The sequence below is a fragment of the Morus notabilis genome, unplaced genomic scaffold (genome assembly GCF_000414095.1).
Source record: "Morus notabilis unplaced genomic scaffold, ASM41409v2 Scaffold139, whole genome shotgun sequence".
Classification (NCBI taxonomy): Eukaryota; Viridiplantae; Streptophyta; class Magnoliopsida; order Rosales; family Moraceae; genus Morus; species Morus notabilis.
In genome coordinates this window covers 822,876-841,469 of record NW_010361068.1, presented here as the reverse complement: position 1 = coordinate 841,469, position 18,594 = coordinate 822,876, and the positions used below count along the sequence as shown (strand labels likewise).

At 33.2% G+C, this 18,594-nt stretch overlaps 1 protein-coding gene across 1 annotated transcript; it reads left to right on the top strand.

Moving 5' to 3' along the window:
- Positions 1–3,864: 3,864 nt before the first annotated feature.
- Positions 3,865–17,813, top strand: LOC21408112. Its single transcript, XM_010098360.2, has 4 exons — positions 3,865–3,932; positions 4,158–4,814; positions 5,445–5,531; positions 17,406–17,813. The coding sequence occupies exons 2-4, from the start codon at positions 4,314–4,316 to the stop codon at positions 17,811–17,813; spliced, it is 996 nt and encodes a 331-aa protein (XP_010096662.2). The 5' UTR covers positions 3,865–3,932; positions 4,158–4,313.
- The last annotated feature ends 781 nt before the right edge of the window (positions 17,814–18,594 follow it).

The following is an 18,594-nucleotide window of genomic DNA, read 5'->3' as shown; positions in this document are numbered from 1 at the left end:
TATTATATTGTATTACATTTTATATATTATAATATTATAATTATATTAACAATTTTAAAAATATTGTTATATTATATATCATAATTATATAATAATAATTATATTATATTATATTATATTTTATATATTATATTGATATATAAAATATTAGTATTATATATATTATAAGGATAAGTTTGTCAACATGAAAATATTCATGTTCCATTCGAGAGAATTCTTAAAATTACAACCAAACAAATGAATCAACTTTCTTTTCCATTCCATTCCTATTACCATTCTCATTTCCATTCCCATTACTATTCCCCCACTGTAACTAAACGCACCCTTAATGTGGTTCTACGCCCACAAACAAGGCTATGAAGAGCTTCATTATGAAAAGAGACTACAGGCTGGTTTAGATTGGCTTAAAAAAAGTTGCTTTTGACTAATTTAGTCCAAAATTCGTTTTTGAATCTGTTTGAATGGTCAACTTAAAGTGCTTTTGGTTTTTTTAAGGCGTTTAAAACAAACCACCTCCTTAGTGTTTATGAAAAGTTTTTTTATTTACATTTTTAACCTTTTATTTATGAACAACAAATTAAATATCTCATATATATTCTTTTATTACATTACTTTTTACGGAAATAGTAGAAAATATGCCAATATGAAAAGCTTAAGAAAGTATATAGGCCAATTTTTAGTTATAGAAATTAATAGGCCATAACTTGTCAAGTTATGGTTAATAACCAGATAAGTTATGGATAAACTTGTCAAGTTATGGTTCATAGCCAGACAAGTTATGGACAAAAGCCATGAATAACTTGTCAAGTTATGGTTCATAACTAGACAAGTTATGGACGAAAACAATAATTTGGCATATTTATTAACTTATGTAAACTATTGACCTATTAATTTTAATTCATCTCAAGTCTTAACATATTTCCCTCTTTCTCCCTACTTTTTATAACAAGGACTTTTGACTTTTTTACCCAAACAAGTTCAAAAGCACTTCTTAAATATAAAAGCACTTTTTAGCGTATTATCCAAACACTAATTAAAAAGCCATAATTTATGCTCATATTTTTTTACTTCTTAAAAGTATAAGTAAAAGTTATCCCAAACAAGCCCTACAAAACACTTCTGTCTAGAAAAAAAAGGAGAGCACAACTCGATCTCTCTGCTGAAATAGGAGAAAAGTACTATCACATTCTCACTTTTTCCTAAATAAATTAAAAGAAAACCAAGTAGGAGAATGGCCTTGCTTTCTTTTCATTTTTCACTAGAGATGCAACAATGGGCCGGGGCCTTTGGGCCAGCCCAGGTCTATCTTGACACAGTGACGGGCTAGGCCGGCACGGCCCGTCACTATTCAAGGCATGACCCAGCCCATGAATATTGGTGGGCTGGGCTAGGCCAACATATATCGGTCCATGGGCCGGCCCGGCACGGTCTATGAAAAATCATGGGTCCAGCCGGGCTTGGGCCGGGCTAGGCCGGACTGGGCCCGATTTATGGGCTGGGCTATGCCAACATATATCGGTCCATGGGCCGGCCCGGTACGGTCCATGAAAAATCATGGGCCCAGCCGGGCTAGGCTGGATTGGGCTCGTCTAGGCCCATGATGGGCCGGCCCAATCCGGCCCGTCTAGGCCCATAATGGGCTAGCCCAGCCCGGCCTATCTGGGCCCATATATCTTCATGTTTTTTTTTCTTTTTTTAGTAATTTTGTAAACATCTTATGTATAATTATCCTGATTGTAATTTTTTTTCCTTACCAAGGTTTTGTCCCATGGTTTTTCCTTAGAAAGGTTTTTATTTAATGAGGCAATCGTAAATAAAATATCATTTTTCATATTTTCATCGACTATTCAAACTTTTATATTTGTTAACTTGTTTAAAAATTCAAAAATAAAAAAATAAAAAAAGTTAAAAATTACATGCTTAGATGGGCTGGCCCATCTAAACCCATGATGGGCCAAGATGGGCCCATTCAAGCCCCATGGTACGGCCCATCCTGCCCCACGGCACGACCAGCCTGGCCCACGTACAATTGGCTCGTGGTGTGGGACTGGGCCGAGGTAATTCTTATAGGGGCCAACCCAGCCCGGCCCACAAAATTTGTGGGTTGGGCCGGCCCGACCCACGGCTCGCATGGGTCTAAAGAGAACGGGCCGGGCTGGGCCTGCCCATTCTTGCATCTTTATTTTCCACCGAATTCGGTGGGATATATATTTTTAGACAAATTACACTTGTCCTCCTAAATTATTGGTCTTGTAACAAAATGCCCCTTAAATTTTAAAAATAATAAATTTTTCTCCTAAATAATTAGCCATTAGCACGCGTTCTCCTTTTCTGTCCCTTCGGTTAAATTTTAAACGTTAAGTGTTACGTTAGTGATATGTAACTCTCATTTTAAGGACAAATAAGTAAATTTCATATACCTGTTGAAATTAGATCTAATTCTTTTTTTCTAGGATGTGTTTTGAAGCCATGAATGTGGTAGTCACGACAGGGGAGAAAGTTACTTTTGCTGCTCAATTTTTACATGTATGTCATTGTGTTAGGCATTGGCAGTTGGGCCATCAACAGAGCAATTGATTATGGCTTCGAAATTGGTATATATATATATATATATATATATGTATGTATATATATGTTATGTTCTCGCCTGTGTATTTTTTGATGGGAAATGTGGCGATCGGGTCTTTGTGATGTTCGCTTTGATCGCTGGAGTTGTTGGAGCTGCCTCGGCTATCTCCAGGGTCAACCACATTCGTTCGTGGACCGCCGGTAGCATGCCTGCTGCAGCCACAGCTGCCACTACCCTCACCCTCCTTGCCATGGGGTAATAGCCAAAATCAATTCTCTCTTTTCTGCTTTATTTCTTTTAAACTCCTAGGAAAAAATCACTGGGAGTCTCAAATTTCGAGAAGTTATAGATAAATAGTGGTTAGGAAAAAATCACTGGGAGTCTCAAATTTCGAGAAGTTATAGATAAATAGTGGTTGGGATGTTCGCCCATTAAAGCGGTACATGAGTTGGGTTCAGAACGTCGTGAGACAGTTCGGTCCATATCCGGTGTGGGCGTTAGAGCATTGAGAGGACCTTTCCCTAGTACGAGAGGACCGGGAAGGACGCACCTCTGGTGTACCAGTTATCGTGCCCACGGTAAACACTGGGTAGCCAAGTGCGGAGCGGATAACTGCTGAAAGTATCTAAGTAGTAAGCCCACCCCAAGATGAGTGCTCTCCTATTCCGACTTCCCCAGATGTAGAAATATAAGAAGGCGGGTCCCTTCTCCATCAAAGGAAATGATATTATCGAGGCTACAACACATAAAATAAAAAATTAACCAAATTTTCCTGATGTAGAAGCAATCAAGAAAGCCGCATAAGTGAATATATAACCTACAGAAAAGTGGGCTAACCCGAGCAATCTTGCTTGAACAATGGAAAGAGCCACCGGTTTATCTCTCCATCGAATCAAATTAGCCAAGGGTGTTCGTTCATGAGCCCATGCTAAAGTTTCAATCAATTCCTGCCAATATCCACGCCAGGAAATTAAGAACATAAATAGCTTAAAAAAAAATGTAATTTGTCCTTAAATTTATGTTTGCTCTGAGTTCCTCCTTCCTGATACAAGTTCCTCCTCCATGTGATCCAGGGATGCAATTTTTATAAATGGGTTGACACGAACAGAATCTACTAACACGAATTGTCACCCCTAAATTAGTATAAGAACCGTGGGTATTTTCATGAGGGGTACAGTTGAAATGTTCATCATCCACGGAGGGCCTAGCTGAAATTTTCTAAAAAAATAATTAAAAAAAAACCTTTATTATGAATTTCGAACATGTCTGAACGATAAGAATCAGGCATGTTTTCTATTCCGAGAGTAAAGTAACATCCTCTCACGGCTCACTGTGCGAAAAGGAAGCAAAATCCCGCAAAAAGGTAATCTCTTTACTCACACTAACATTAACTTTCCAAATTTATGGCTTTTATTTCGGATATTCTGAAAGATGTGAATCGCCCATTTTTCTCCTAGAATCACTGACGAAACTTTTGAAAACAACCCCCAACTTTACCAATAGCTAGAACAAGAAGAAGAAACTCTTCACCTTCATTTCATTTTCATCATTCTCAGTTTTTTGGGTCATCTTTTTCATGCTTGAACAGTAACTAAAAGTTGAAAAGAATCAGAAGAAGAAACAAGCTTCAACATGTCAACCCGTAATCCTAGCGTAAGTCTGAAGCTTTTAGTGAACACAAAAGAGAAAAGGATCCTCTTTGCGGAAAGCCGGGAAAGACTTTGTGGACTTCCTTCTTTCGTTTATGTCGCTGCCTATTGGCACTGTCACTAGGATTCTCTCCACTAATGACATGGTGGGCAGTATCGGAAATCTCTACCAAAGCTTTGAAAACCTAAGTGAGATTTACATACAACCCGAGGCTAAAAAGGATACCCTACTCAAGCCCAAGTCGCTCATTTTCGAGGGCGCGGCGACGCTGCTGGCATTGCCCGACAATGCTGATCAGACTCGGAATGTGTTCACCTGTGGGAATTGCAGGCGCTATGTGACCTACAATCTGAAGGACGAGTGTCCCAGTTGCGGCAACACGATGTCCACCTTGGCGGCCTTTGTGAAGAAGGCTGTGAAGGCCTCTTCCTCTGTTGCGAAAGGCTATGTGAAGGAGGTGGTTACTTATATGATCATGGACAATTTGGAAGTGAAACCTATGTCCACTATATCAAGCATTGCTTTGCTTAACAAGTACAATGTTAAGGAGATTGGTGATCTTGAGGAGATGGTGGTTTCGTTTGGCATGGATGAGGTGTGTCAATTCTTTTGTTTTTCTCTTCTTTATACTTTGTGTAGATTACAACTTCACGTTTGACATTAGTTAAAACTGCAAGGGAATAAAAAAGGCTCACAAGTGTTTGACAATATTATATGGATTGATAAAATTCACGAATCACTTCTTGTTTTCCTATCTCTAACGACAATAATTTTATTTGCTCCATTCATTTCAATGCGTTTTAGTTGGTTTTGTTAAAATTAAGAATAAAAGATGAAGAAATTTGCTTTGGGGCTTGTTATTTGACTTTCTGCTGACAGATGCAATATTGGGAAGTTTCCATTTTTAGTTTGATTTAGTTTTTATCCAAATTGTGGCTGGATTTGTGGGATTCAATATAATTTGTTTCCTTTTGGAATTTAAATTGATTGTTGACTATTTTTATGGGTAGTTACCCAGAATGGTGCTTGCAATTTGTGTTCATAGCGGGTCCATTGTTAGTCCTCCTTATTAGTTAAATCTTTGTGTTTTCTTATTCTTTTTATTTGTTCTTTTAAAATTTTTACAGGTTTGGAATATGTTATATTATCAATAAACATGTCAATAGATTGTTTGTGGATAATTAGGTCTGACTTTGACATGGAACAATGTGTTTCTGTTGTATAGGGCTTGAAATTGTTGAAGGCGTCATTGGAGTCCAAGACTGTTCTGACCGATGTTTTCTTAAGGAATAAAATCGGAAAAGACATTCCAGTATAGATGATATTATGAGAGTTCTGTAGTTTGTTAATTTCCTAATTGGTGATGGATTTATGTAGCATTTCTGTTTTGAAAATCTTCACCAATGGCTTTGCTTTTGCAGTTTTGCTTTGATTTTTCACTGCTTTTTACAGAGTATCTAATTTCAATCTGGTTGTGGTAACTGCATCTGTTTAGATGCTTATTTCATCTTGGTGTCTTAAACTCACTAGCTCACTTTAACATGCTTTTTTTTTTTGGTTAGCTAATGTACATGCTTTCTATTAATTATGCACTTCGATTTGTCTGATCTGGTCTCTATTATGATTTGATTTTCTTTTCTTTTCCTCTTCAACCTTTGAGCGAAGCTTCAGCCTCAATCGCTCAAAGATATCCCATTAAAACCATAAAAGAGAAGCTGAGAACTTGCTTTTCATACTCTTATCCTCTTCATCGTGTCTCCATATAATTGATTGCTCATCCTGATAATTGTTTTGCTCCAATGGCTCCACCATCTCTTCTACAATCTCAACATCGCAGCGAGAACTTGATTCCACTGCATCTAGACCCCAATCTCGAACTCTTTTCTCTCGTATTTCTTTCCATCACAGCAAATCTTCTCCTCAAAACTAGTTCCATTTACTGTCAAAGCTGAACTTTTTCATGCTAAATTTTCCATTCCAACAACAGTTTATTCAAAATTCAGTCATGTACAGTCCGCAATAGCCATATCATCAATGTTCTTGTGTAATGACTGTCACCATGTTCCTTCCAGTGAAAATTCTTGCATATTGTATATTTAATGTTGTATGTTATATTAAAGTAATTCACTTTCTAACAAAGCTCAAAATGCCCAATATTAACCAATCCATAAAGAGCCTTAATGAGAATGAAAACAAATAATGAAAAAAGATTGAAACCAATCCCTTCTCCACAAAAGAAAGCAGATCATACTTAGTTTTTCTAATTTTATTGGTTTTTTTAGTATTCTTTTATAAACCAAAACAGAGGCGGACCATAGAAAAGAAACAAAGAGGTTGTCATTTTCGATTCACTGGTTCACGGTTCCACTGTAGTCTCTTCTCTTTACTCGTTTTCAACAAATTTGTACTTGCAGCATTGTCTCGCTTATATTTCCATAACACCTCATGGTTCCATTTTTTTTTAATCACGTTCTTATGATGGATATTAACCATCACTTATATAACCACCTCAAAGTCAACCATCGCGGCAAATGAAGCTTATGCGACTAGGCTAACACCTCAAAAACTCTGGATATTTCGGGCGCGTTTGGAACTCATTTTAAAATGATTTTATTTTTTGTATAAAAATAAAAATTAAAATGTTTTCAATCTCAGACATATATCATTTTGGAATATGCGTTTAGTAGTTTTATCAAGAGATTATTTTCAGTGTAAAAAAACCCATTAATGTCTCTTTTTCTCTCTGCTCCAGAGAGGAGAAAATGAAAATAAAAAATAAAAAACGATTAAAATTTGTTTTTCATTTCTCTCTCATTTTACATTAAACTAAAAAATCGTTTTCATTTCCGTTTTTTGTCTTTATTGCGCCAAACGCAGTTTTGAGAACGTTTTCATTTTTTCTTTTTCGAAAAACGTGAAAAAAGGATCAATTCTAAACATGGCTTACAATTCTTTCCTTCTTATAAAAATTTTGACCTTGAAATTTAACAATTCTAATTTCTCCAATTGGGCAGCTATCTTAGAAAATACAAATATATAACAATTTATCATAATGTAAATCAAATGTTGGCACAGTACTTGGTGCTATGACATTCCCACTATGTCTCCAGAAGTATATTACTCTGATATCAAATTGTAACTTCCCTTCCAAGCTAGCAGTTCTAAAGTTCCGCCGGTTCGTGAGAAATGTTAACTTAACTAAGATGAGTAATACTGCATAATGGATAAATAATATTTGTCACAAATATAATTCTCGAACAAAATTCTTAAGGTTACAAAATTTCAAATGTTAATATCTCTAAACTCGTTATGGGATATTGGACCATTCTTACTTAGTTATCGAACTTCTATTTTAGAATAAGCTTACCTACATCACAAGAACTATATTAGTGCAAGCTTAGTAAGTAAACCATAGATAATTTTCACTTTTAAAATACATCTCTTTAACTTTAGGGGCCTCTTATACAACATAATCTTGTGTTACTAGAACTCTTCATGTAGCCCCTATCTTAGAATCTATAATTTCTCAAGGATTTGGTCATTATCAACATCTCATTTGGTTTAAAAAAAGCACAAAATTTCATGTTATACTAAAAAAATACTTTTGAAATCTCATAAAAGCAAGTCAACATTAACATACATAAACTGAAAACTCACATTAAAACATACTAGTGTTCAAATAATGTAGTGGAAGATCTACTTATTTATCTTCCCTTCTTTTCGTTGACTTCTCTACTTTTCTTCCTTTTTCGATTTCACTTCATAAGGATTTCTTTTGTAATATAGGCTGGAGTTGTCATAAACTATAGCAATTCACCTAACATAAATATACCTAGGGATAAGACATAAGTTGGCAGTAAAAATGTGGGTGGCATACTCTAGTATTCACTTGATTAATTGCAGCCACTTATTAGGATACATGGAATGATATTATTACCTTTTTGCTCACTAATTACCATTTTAACACCTCATGCTTACCTTTGTTTATATTCCCACAACACCACCTACTAAAATTTACCATGTCATGTCATGAAGCTAACTTCATTCTCTTATTAGACAACTAAGTGTCCTTGCAGCATAGTCTCTCTTATATTTTTTAATATCACCTCATGCTTCTTTTTTTCTTTTAATCACATTCTTGTGATGGATATTAATCACGACTTATATAACTACCCCAAAGTTTACTATCTCGGCAAATGAAGCTTATGTGACTAGGCTAACACCTCAAAAACTTCGGATATTACATATACCCTATTTAACTTATCCTGTGTTTCTTAGAGCAACATAACCAAAAAAGGTTTGTTTATTTTAAGAACAATACAAATTTAAAATTTAAAATTTGTTTTGATACTGAAGGGACTTTCATCAAGAGTATATGAAAATATTAATAAATCAAAGATTTATATCCTCTTTTCACTTCAATAGAGTTTATAATTAGCGTATATTTAGCTTTAGAAAATGCATTTAACAAACTGGATATTTACTCTATTTTAACTTTTCCTATATTTCTTGGAGCAAAATTAGCCAAAAGAGCTTGTTTTATTTTAAATATAATACTAATTTAAATTTTAAGTATTAAGAGTATTTAAAAATATTGACAAACTATACCCTCTTTTCACTGCACTATTGTTTCTCATAACTAAAAAATAAATAAATTAACTTTTATATAGTTTTAAAAAATTTATTTATATAAATGTTTGTATAGATTTAGAATCCGATGGGTGGGGGTGTACATTAATTACGATTATAAGCAAATAATAGTAAACCGGACATTTATACCCTATTTTAACTTCTAATGTGTTTCTTAGAGCAAAATAAGCACAATGGTTAGTTTACATAAAAAAAAATAGTAATAATTTTAAATTTGTTTTGTGCCTGGGGATAGGGAGCCATGCTCCGTCCATGATTACACAATTGAATTTAGTAGAAACTTCTTTTTTTCTATTTTATTAAATATGGTGATTCTATTCACACACTTATTTTCTCATCCCATTCCAATTCCAATTAAAATTTTTATTACAAATAGGCCCTCACATAATTGTATAATTTAGAATTGTTCGTGTCATAACTTTATAATTCAAAAGACGTAACATAATTGGACCTTTAAAGGATATAGAGGAAAATTTTCTTTTTTAAGGATTTTTGAATAAATGACTGAAGTTCTGTAAAATTATCAAAATGGTAGTTTACTTTTATTCACTTAAAAGTTAATTACTGATTGGCTCGGTCTCATCACCGATTAACTTAGTGGCCCTGATTGACTAATCTATCACTGATTGACTTCGCGGCCTATCATTGAATGACTTTAATTTATCACTGATTAACCCGATGTTTCTTTATTATTAATCAATATTAATTAATAATTAATCAAAATCAATGAGTAATTAATAAATTTCAATCAATAAATTACAGGTTGATTAATGACAAACCATTGCTAATACAATAGTGAATCGGTCAATCGTTAATTGACCGTGTGTCAATTACTAATTAATTGTGAATCAATCACTGATTGACAGTAGTGGTGAAAAACGACCATTCAACAAATTTTCCTACCTTTTAAAATTGAACATCAGGAGGAAAGTGAAAATAGTGAATATTTTTAGGAATTTAAAGCGAGGAAAATAATAAGCTGGAGAGATAAACTATAAAGTAGGTTGTGGCATAAAAAAGCAATTTTTGAAAGGAATTAGATAAAATTTTGGGTTATATCACCAAAACCCCATATTTACTTTTTGAGATATAACCGGTCCAATATTTTTGAAAATTCACTTTTGACTGAACTTCTGTTTTCCAAATGGAATATAACATGAATATGATACATAAGTGTTTCAAGAGAATGACGTGGAAGTGTTCTAAAAGGGAGAAGAATGTATTAAAAAAACTATTTTAAAAATAAACAAATGGGAAAAAATCAGATCAAGTAACAATCAGATTCTTTTATTTTAGATCTATTTTTTATTTTCTTTCCCAGAACTTTTTTTTTATGCAAAACTGCGTACTTTTTTTAAACCAATTTATCCTTCTAAAAATCCTCGTGTACTATTTTTGTATTGTATTATGTCTACTTTAAAATAGTTAGTTTATTAACAAAAGAGTCAAAGGTTATATACTTCTCAAAATGTCAAGATAATTAAAATTTAATATGAGGAGTCGAAACTAGTGAAAATTCTTTAGTGGAAAAGAGAGCATTTGTATGTAATAAAGTTCTGACCTTTAAGAATTGAGTGTGATTGTCAAGCTTGATATGTTCTCGTATAAACAACAACATAGAAAACAACAGTAATTCTTAAAAACGACAAGTTTTTACGAGGGTAATAACTCAAAAATGATAATTTATTCTCCAAGAGACAATGGAGCCTATAAACGACAAAAACTGATAAGACACCACGAAATGTAAGAACATATCGCAAACCATAAACGATAATATATCCCAACACAAAAGGCAATAAATATACAGATGACAATGCATCACACAAACAACAATACCATAATAAAAACATTGATAGAAACGACAAACAATTAAATTAGGTGACGAGGTGGCTTTTTTATTTTTATTTTTGAAAAAATGAGTTCTTTGAAGTCGACCCTCTCTCCAGCTCTCCGTTTTTTTTTTTATTGTCATATAATCATATAAATGCTTTAGTCGATATGAACAAATTGGAATGACAAAAATTACTTAAAAGAATCAATTTGACAAATAGCAACTTTGAAAATGTTACATGCTTTCATATATATATATATATATATATAAAATACACCTTCGTCCAGAATAATTAAATCTTAGCAGGTTTAGAGAAAAGTTAATAAAGATCTCGATAACTTTGTTAAGTTCTTAGCATGTTTAGAATTAGAAACTATTTCCCAGTCCAAAATTTACGAACTAAACAAAAAACAATTGAGAAACTAACCATATGTATAGATTCATATATCCACACACAAACATATAAAGATATATATTGAATACAAGATATGGAAGATATGCATGTATGCTTGTGTCTATCATGTATGTACTTTTCATGATAGATTTTTAGTTTTTATGCGTATTCATGCGAAAACATATATTCATGTAATACATACACAAATATTTATGTATATAAGCATGTCTATATATGTAAGTGCAGGCGTAAATGATGTATGTGATGACAATATAGCATGAGAATATAAAGGTTCTTTTCTATTATGGCTAATGGTATTTCAAGGTTCCATCATGACGGACCGATATCTTTCTTAAAAAATATAAAATTTAGTTCTTCCTCAATTTTCAGTCCTCACATATAATAAATGGACCACAAACTTGTAATGGTAAGAAAGAAAAAGAGTTGAAATTGCTCATTCTGAATACAAAAATATATTTGCACCACATATATATCAACCATGGCCATGGGGAGATAATTAACAGACTTACCGCAAAAGAGAATTAACTATATGCCTAAACAATATGCATGCATACATCAACATCTATAATATAATTATTTGATTTAGATTGTTAATTGACTCTTGTTTAACATCAAAAGTTTAAAACAAACAAAACATTTGGGGTTACTTTTTTATTTTTTATTATTACCAATTGCCCATGCATTGGATATTTCCCTCTCGTATTCCCTCCTTAATTACGAAAGTAGAACAAAAGAGCGAAAACATAGTTACTAACTACTAAAACCTTAATTAAGAAAGTAGAACAAAAGAGTGATAACATAGTTACTAACTATTTAAATATGAAGAAGTCATAAAATATGAAAACATGCTATAAATAAAAATAGTAGTCGACTACGACCTCTTGCTAGTTATACTTTAATTCACGAATGAATTCAGTATAATATCCCGATATAAATAGTGATTTAAATGAAAATGATATTCATTAATTTATTTGCAAACAGTGCAAAATTTAAATAACAAAGAATGATAAAACATGCATCTAAATAAGATGTAACCAAAATATAAACTAATAGAGCAAACAAAATCATCAAATAATTTATTTTTCAAATTTTATCCATCAATTGGATCAATATTTTCATGTAGTATAGTGAAAAGCAGTCTCCACTCAATAGACTATGCAGTAGAGAACATGTTCCAACCTATTTGACAAAATTTAAAAACCGATCCAGTGACTGAAAAATAATAATAAGAGATATTAAAATATGAAGCTAATCAGCAAACATCGAATCCAATGGGTATTTGATCACCAAAATACTAATCTCCAAAGGCATTTCAAGAAAATAAATAGTCCTTAATTGACAACAATGCATTCATTTATATTACAAACAAATGTCTAAAACAAAGTAAAAGAAATTAAGGAGCATTTGGTATGCAATAATTTTAAACATGAGAATGAGAATCTATAAAATTATCATGTTTAGTACAAGAACTTTAATTTTTAGATTTCTAAGAAAGTGAATATCATGAGATTCACTTTCTCTCAATTTGAGGCAATTTGAATACCACCCAATAGGGTGATATTCAAATGCCAAAAGCCACCATCATCACAGCTAGACCACCACAGCCACCAACGACTAGCCACGCCCCGCGCCAGCCGCTTTCACTCAGCCCAACCACTGTCGGGCTTCGTCACGAAACTAGCACCTCGCTGTCGTCCTTCACATAAAATCCAACACCTTGTCGGCTTCCGTCGTGAAACCAACACCTCGCCGGCCTCCTTCGCAAAACCAAGCATCTCACTGATCTCCCTCAACACCTCGCCAACCTCCGTCGTGAGAAACCCAACACCTCACCGGGCTCTGTCGCACAATGCCCCCTCCGTCTTAGGGCCCCCCTTCGTCACTCGCCGTCGTCCACCCACCCCTAAATCGAGAGAGAAAGAGAGAGATAGATTGAGATTTAGGGGAGATTTAGATATAAGAGGTGTGAAACTCACCGGAAGGCTCGCGGGCCGTCGTTAGGTTAGCAGCGATGATGGCCAAATTGCATGCCTAATTGGAATTTGAGGAGGTGTTTTTGGTGGTTGTATGTTCAATCTTTGTAAAGCAAGCCAATCAGGCACTTCTCAACGGCAACCATCGACGTTCACTATCGGCCCGTCAGAGATGCGAATGTTGACTTCGCGACAATCAGACATGCAAACTGTTAGGCTTAGGCAACATAACATTGCTTAAGACGTAAAAGAGGAGATGGGGAGATGAGAGAGAGAGTCATAACATTTTTTTAATCTTCATTTATAAATCTTTTTCTTTGAATTTTCATTAATTTTAAAATTATTAAGAGAATTCATTTTTTTAAAATTTTATTTTTTCTTCTACTTTTTAAAAAAAATTTAAAAGTGTGAAAATTATATTTTCCCAAATTTTTTTAAACAAAACATTCTCATGCACAACTTAACACTGTAATACACTATTTTTGAGAATTTGAGACAAAATTCTTGTATGTAACTAAACGCAGTAATGTATTATTTTTAGAAATCATATTACCCTCTATCACTTTCCCAAGAATATGATTTCAACTGATTACTGCGTACTAAACACCCCCTTAGAGGTCAAAATTTTTTTTTCGCTATTATTTTTTCTTATCATTGTCTGAGAATGAATAAGGTGTCGCCTCTTTGTAGCCCCTCATTTTGAAAAGTATTTTACAAACAAAAAATAAAAAGAACATGTAATGATCTAAATATCAAAAGTAAACAATAAATAGAAATAAAAAAAGACAAATGAAATCAATTACATACACTAAATAAAAATAACAATCGAGTAATTAACTAGCATAGAAAAATAGACTAGAACCTAGTCAAATTTCAACAGACAAAAAGGTTAGTAAAATGGACAAACACAAATGGCAATATGAATAAGACTGTTACTTCTTAATTTATAGGAAAATCAAACCAATGCATTGAGTAAACAACAATGAAAAATAGAAGAATATTACCTCCACGTTGATTAGGTTTTAAATGACAAATAAATTCAATATGATGAAATGGTTTTTATTAATTTACTTGTGTAGGAGGTAAAAGTTAAATAGAAAAGACATTTCATAATATAATGCAACTGCATTAACAAGTAATAAAAGCAAAACAAAAAAAAAAAAACAAAACAAAAAGTCATCAAATGCATTTACAAAAATTTATCCATCACTCTGCATCAACATTTTCCATGCAGTACAGTAAAAAGTGCAAGTGTCTCCCCTCAAAAAACTGTACAATAAAGCAAACATTCCAATCAATTGACAAAATTAGAAAACTAATTCAGTAACTATAAATACTAATAATAAGGGATACTGAATGAAGCCTAGTAACAATGAAGCCAATGGATATTTGAACCCTAAAATTATATATGCCACATCTCTTTTAAGACATAAAAATCAATCTCCATACAAGAACAATCTTTTGAAACACGAAAAGACTATAAATTTTACTATAAAGTGAATCATTTGTTTATTTTTTCCCAATGCCTCTATTTATTTATTTATTTATTTATTTGCCAATTGCAAATCTACCTCCGTGGAAAAATCTATTGCAAAACCCTCAATTCTTTCTGGAGTTTTGTTGTGGACCTTAAACAAAAAGAAACACAATAACTAACAAGAAAGAAAAAAATTTACACATTGATGCTAAAATGCATAATAAGAAGTTACAAGAAATCTCATTATTTTTTATTCCTAGAAAGGTTGTGGTCATAACCTGTAAAAGCCCAACGCGAAAATTTATATGCTTAAATTATCTTTTTATCCTCTAAAGTGTTATTGGACTGTTTAAAAAAGCTACTAAATCATCCTTTAATTTCAAACTAACTCAAATATGTATAATTTATTTTCACCTTTTCCTATTCTAGTCTTATTCCACGTTTATGCATCTCAGTTTTATTTTTTTCTTACCTTTGATTGAATCTAAGGTCATTTCAATCACTAAAGAAAAGCAGTGTACAAATTGTGATGACTGGTGCTAACAGAAAAGAATAATCATCCATGTAAAAGTTTAACAATGCTTTGAGAAAAGTTTCTAACAATTAAGAAGACCTCTCTATCTTATTCATTGGAAGATTGTAGGATACTTGGCTTCATGTGCAGATTAGTAAAGGTATCCATCCTGAAAAGCAAAATCTAAAGTCGGACCAAATTTCTCAGATCAAGCACAAATGTATTTAGGGGAAAGAAGTTGACTATTTATGATTAGCTTACCAATCACGTGCACAAGCTCTATCCTTTAAGAACTCAGCCTTTCAAGATTCTCATGATAATGTGTAGGTCACAAACAGCTTAAATATGTTTGGCAAAAACAGTGAACCAGTCCAACTTCATGTGATTTTCAATGTGTTTACATCACATCTATATGAACTCCCGAGCTAAAAGACAAACCTTTAGAAAGACAAAATATGATGGGTACGATATGCAAGTATAATTTGTTGGGAATAGTGTCCTAGAAGCATGAGATGTAATATGATATTTATTATTTATTTAATAAAATAGTTTATTCATTATTTTATGTGCATATATTTATGAATATTTATAAATATCAATGAAAATTTCATGATTATTTATGTAACCTTAAACATTGTATATAAGTGTTATATACGAGAGGATAATGTTTAAGGATAATAATCAAAAAGCAATGTTCATAAAGAATTTAATTAAAGTTCAGAATCTTTAATAAAACATTATTAATACATGTCATTCCCATTTAGAATGGAACGATGTTATCCGCACTGTTAATATGACGAGATATTGAATGAGTGTATTTCGCATAATGAGATTATGTGGAACAAGGACACAGACACAATATGAATTTCTAATAATTCCGTTAAGTATAGAAATTCTAATTGAGTCTACCGATGGTCATATATAGGATGATCTTAATCCTGAGTTCTTAACAGATTCCTATTTATGGATTTGTGTCTTTTGATTTACTCGGTACGGATTCTGAGATCCTGAATCCTATTCCTTGTATTTTAGAGACATGATGAAGTAGGTAGCCGGGAATATTATTACACGAGATGGAATCCATTCCTTCTTAAGAAAGAAGTAGATAAATAATTCTCTTGAGGGTTGATTCGGTACTTGGACCAGTAGGAGTTTCGTATCATGAATGTGTTTTATGAATCACTGTCCGTTAGAGAATCAATGGTACTCAAGAATAAAGAAGTAATTATCTTTGGGAACAGCTATGGGCATACAACCACTTGAATTCAATCGTGGTGAATCTTGGATATCGCAGGGACAAAATCAATGGATCGGTTTAAATTCGTATTATCTTGGATCTAATATTAAAATTATTCAAAATTTCTTTTTAAATTGGGAAATTTCATAGGCTTATCTTGTGTCTTGAAGAAAAATAGTGAAAAGCCATAGCATACAAAGAGGGCGTAGACGAGCCTCTCCAAATCTTTTGATTCGTTTAGTGTTTCGTTTAGTTCAATTTACTTTTTCACAGTTTAATTCTCTTTTCTACACTTGAGAGCTTTGTGGTGAGGAAAATTCCTTGTTGACGAAATTTCAGTGTCAAACAGCACCCACAATTCATACTTTGCCTCAAATCTAAGATCTTCAACTTGAATTTTTGCATTTTTAAGTTTTTTTTTTTTTTAAATAAAAAAATGTTGGGGCACTTCACCTTGGCCTCCTGAAGCATTTAGATTAGGTCGAATTCTGAGCATTATATATAATGATAGCTAATTAAATAGATTAATTAAGAGTCTTAACTAAATCAATGGCGTTTCTAATTGGGATATTTTAGTTTTTTTTTTTTTTTTTTTTTAAGGTCAATTGCTCTTGTTTTTATTTTTGAAAAAATAAATAAATCAGTCGCGCTAAAAGATAAGTTCAATCACTTATTATTAATTTTTTTTTTCTCTTTTTGCCGTCTTTTCCACTTGCATCACATTCACATGCCATAGAATGAGACGAGGTTGAGATCGTTTCAACTTTCATTAGGGGTCAGTACTATGAGGATATTGATAGCGTAAGTTAATTTCGTGGGAAGAATAAGTTGATAAGCTTCTTAATTATTGTCAAATATTTATGAACATATGGTTTAATCAGTGGTAATCGAATAGGAAAAAAAAAACAAGCATTTCCTGCAATTATCATGACCATCATTTCGCCTTTGCCCTTATTATACCAAATGAATGATCATGAGATATATATATATATATATATATATATATATATATATAAACACACACACATACATACATACATAAAAGTCTCATGCATGAAGTTAAACTTATATAATCTGGGACTTCTACAGATATTAAGAAACAGAATGTCGTCCAACTCCAATGTCCGTTTGAAGCTGCTGATCGACAAGAAAAACCAAAAAGTTCTCTTCGCCGAAGCCGGCAAGAATTTCGTGGATTTTCTCTTCACCCTTCTGCCACTGCCCGTCGGCACTGTCATTAGGCTTCTCTCACAAAATTATGGCATGGTAGGAACGCTGGGAAAGATCTACAATAGCGTCGAAAATCTCAGCGACACTTACATGCAACCCAAAGTCAGCAAGGACACTCTTCTGAAACCTAAGATACCAATTAGAGTTGGTGCTGTTTCAACCCTTCCCTCGTTGACAACCAGTACTTCCCCAACGGCGAAAAGGTTTTACGTTTGTAGTTATATACATTGCTCCCGCCGGCATGTCTCCAGAACTACTCGCAAGTAATATGTCTTGGTTGCAAAAACTTTATTCACAAAGAGGCGCCACACGTTGCTTCGCCGGCGGTGGCGGCGGCTGCACAAACTGAAATTTATTTTAAACAAAAGAAATTTATCCTTTTGGATAAACATACTTTATTTGACTTCTAAACACACTTTGAATCTAAAGACAATTATTAAATGGATAACTATCAAAATAGTGATTAAAGATAACTATTAAATTATTGATCTTGATCTTTAAGACTTGGTGAACAATAACGATGCATGAACAGTAATGTACCCGCTTCATGTTAATCCTTATATGGAATTATTTTGATGACTTGGACCAATCTTGGCTCACCATCAGTAGTGACCACACATGCTTCTCTTTTCTGGACCTCTTGGATTAAACCATTAAGTGCCTCATTGAACCGTTTAACCCGAGCTCTTGTGACTGATCCTACCGGAACTTAACGCGGATCTTAGTTCCATGCGTTAGTCTTAACCGTGCTCTCATCACAAATCTCAGGTTGTTGTATCCTGGAATAAACCATCATGAAACCTGTTTTGCACCCAAATATTATCTGAGAGCGGCGAAATCTATCCTTAATGACTGTGCCTAGCACGCCTCAACTTAGATTCCGCCTTCGGCAGCATCTCATTTATAAGCAATATTCCCAACAAGAAATAATAAAAGCAAAACATTAGCATGAGAAAAAATTTTATTTTAACAACAGACCAAGCCGCTATATATAAAATAATAAGAGAAATTGTTGAAGTTACCCTAGAGTGACTTTTTTTTTTATGTT

Coding starts and splice junctions, on each gene's coding strand:
- LOC21408112 (XM_010098360.2), top strand. CDS start 4,314: ATGTCGCTGCCTATTGGCACTGTCACTAGGATTCTCTCCACTAATGAC. Junction 4,815..5,444: donor TTTCGTTTGGCATGGATGAG/GTGTGTCAATTC, acceptor TCTGTTGTATAG/GGCTTGAAATTGTTGAAGGC. Junction 5,532..17,405: donor AAATCGGAAAAGACATTCCA/GTATAGATGATA, acceptor GGACTTCTACAG/ATATTAAGAAACAGAATGTC.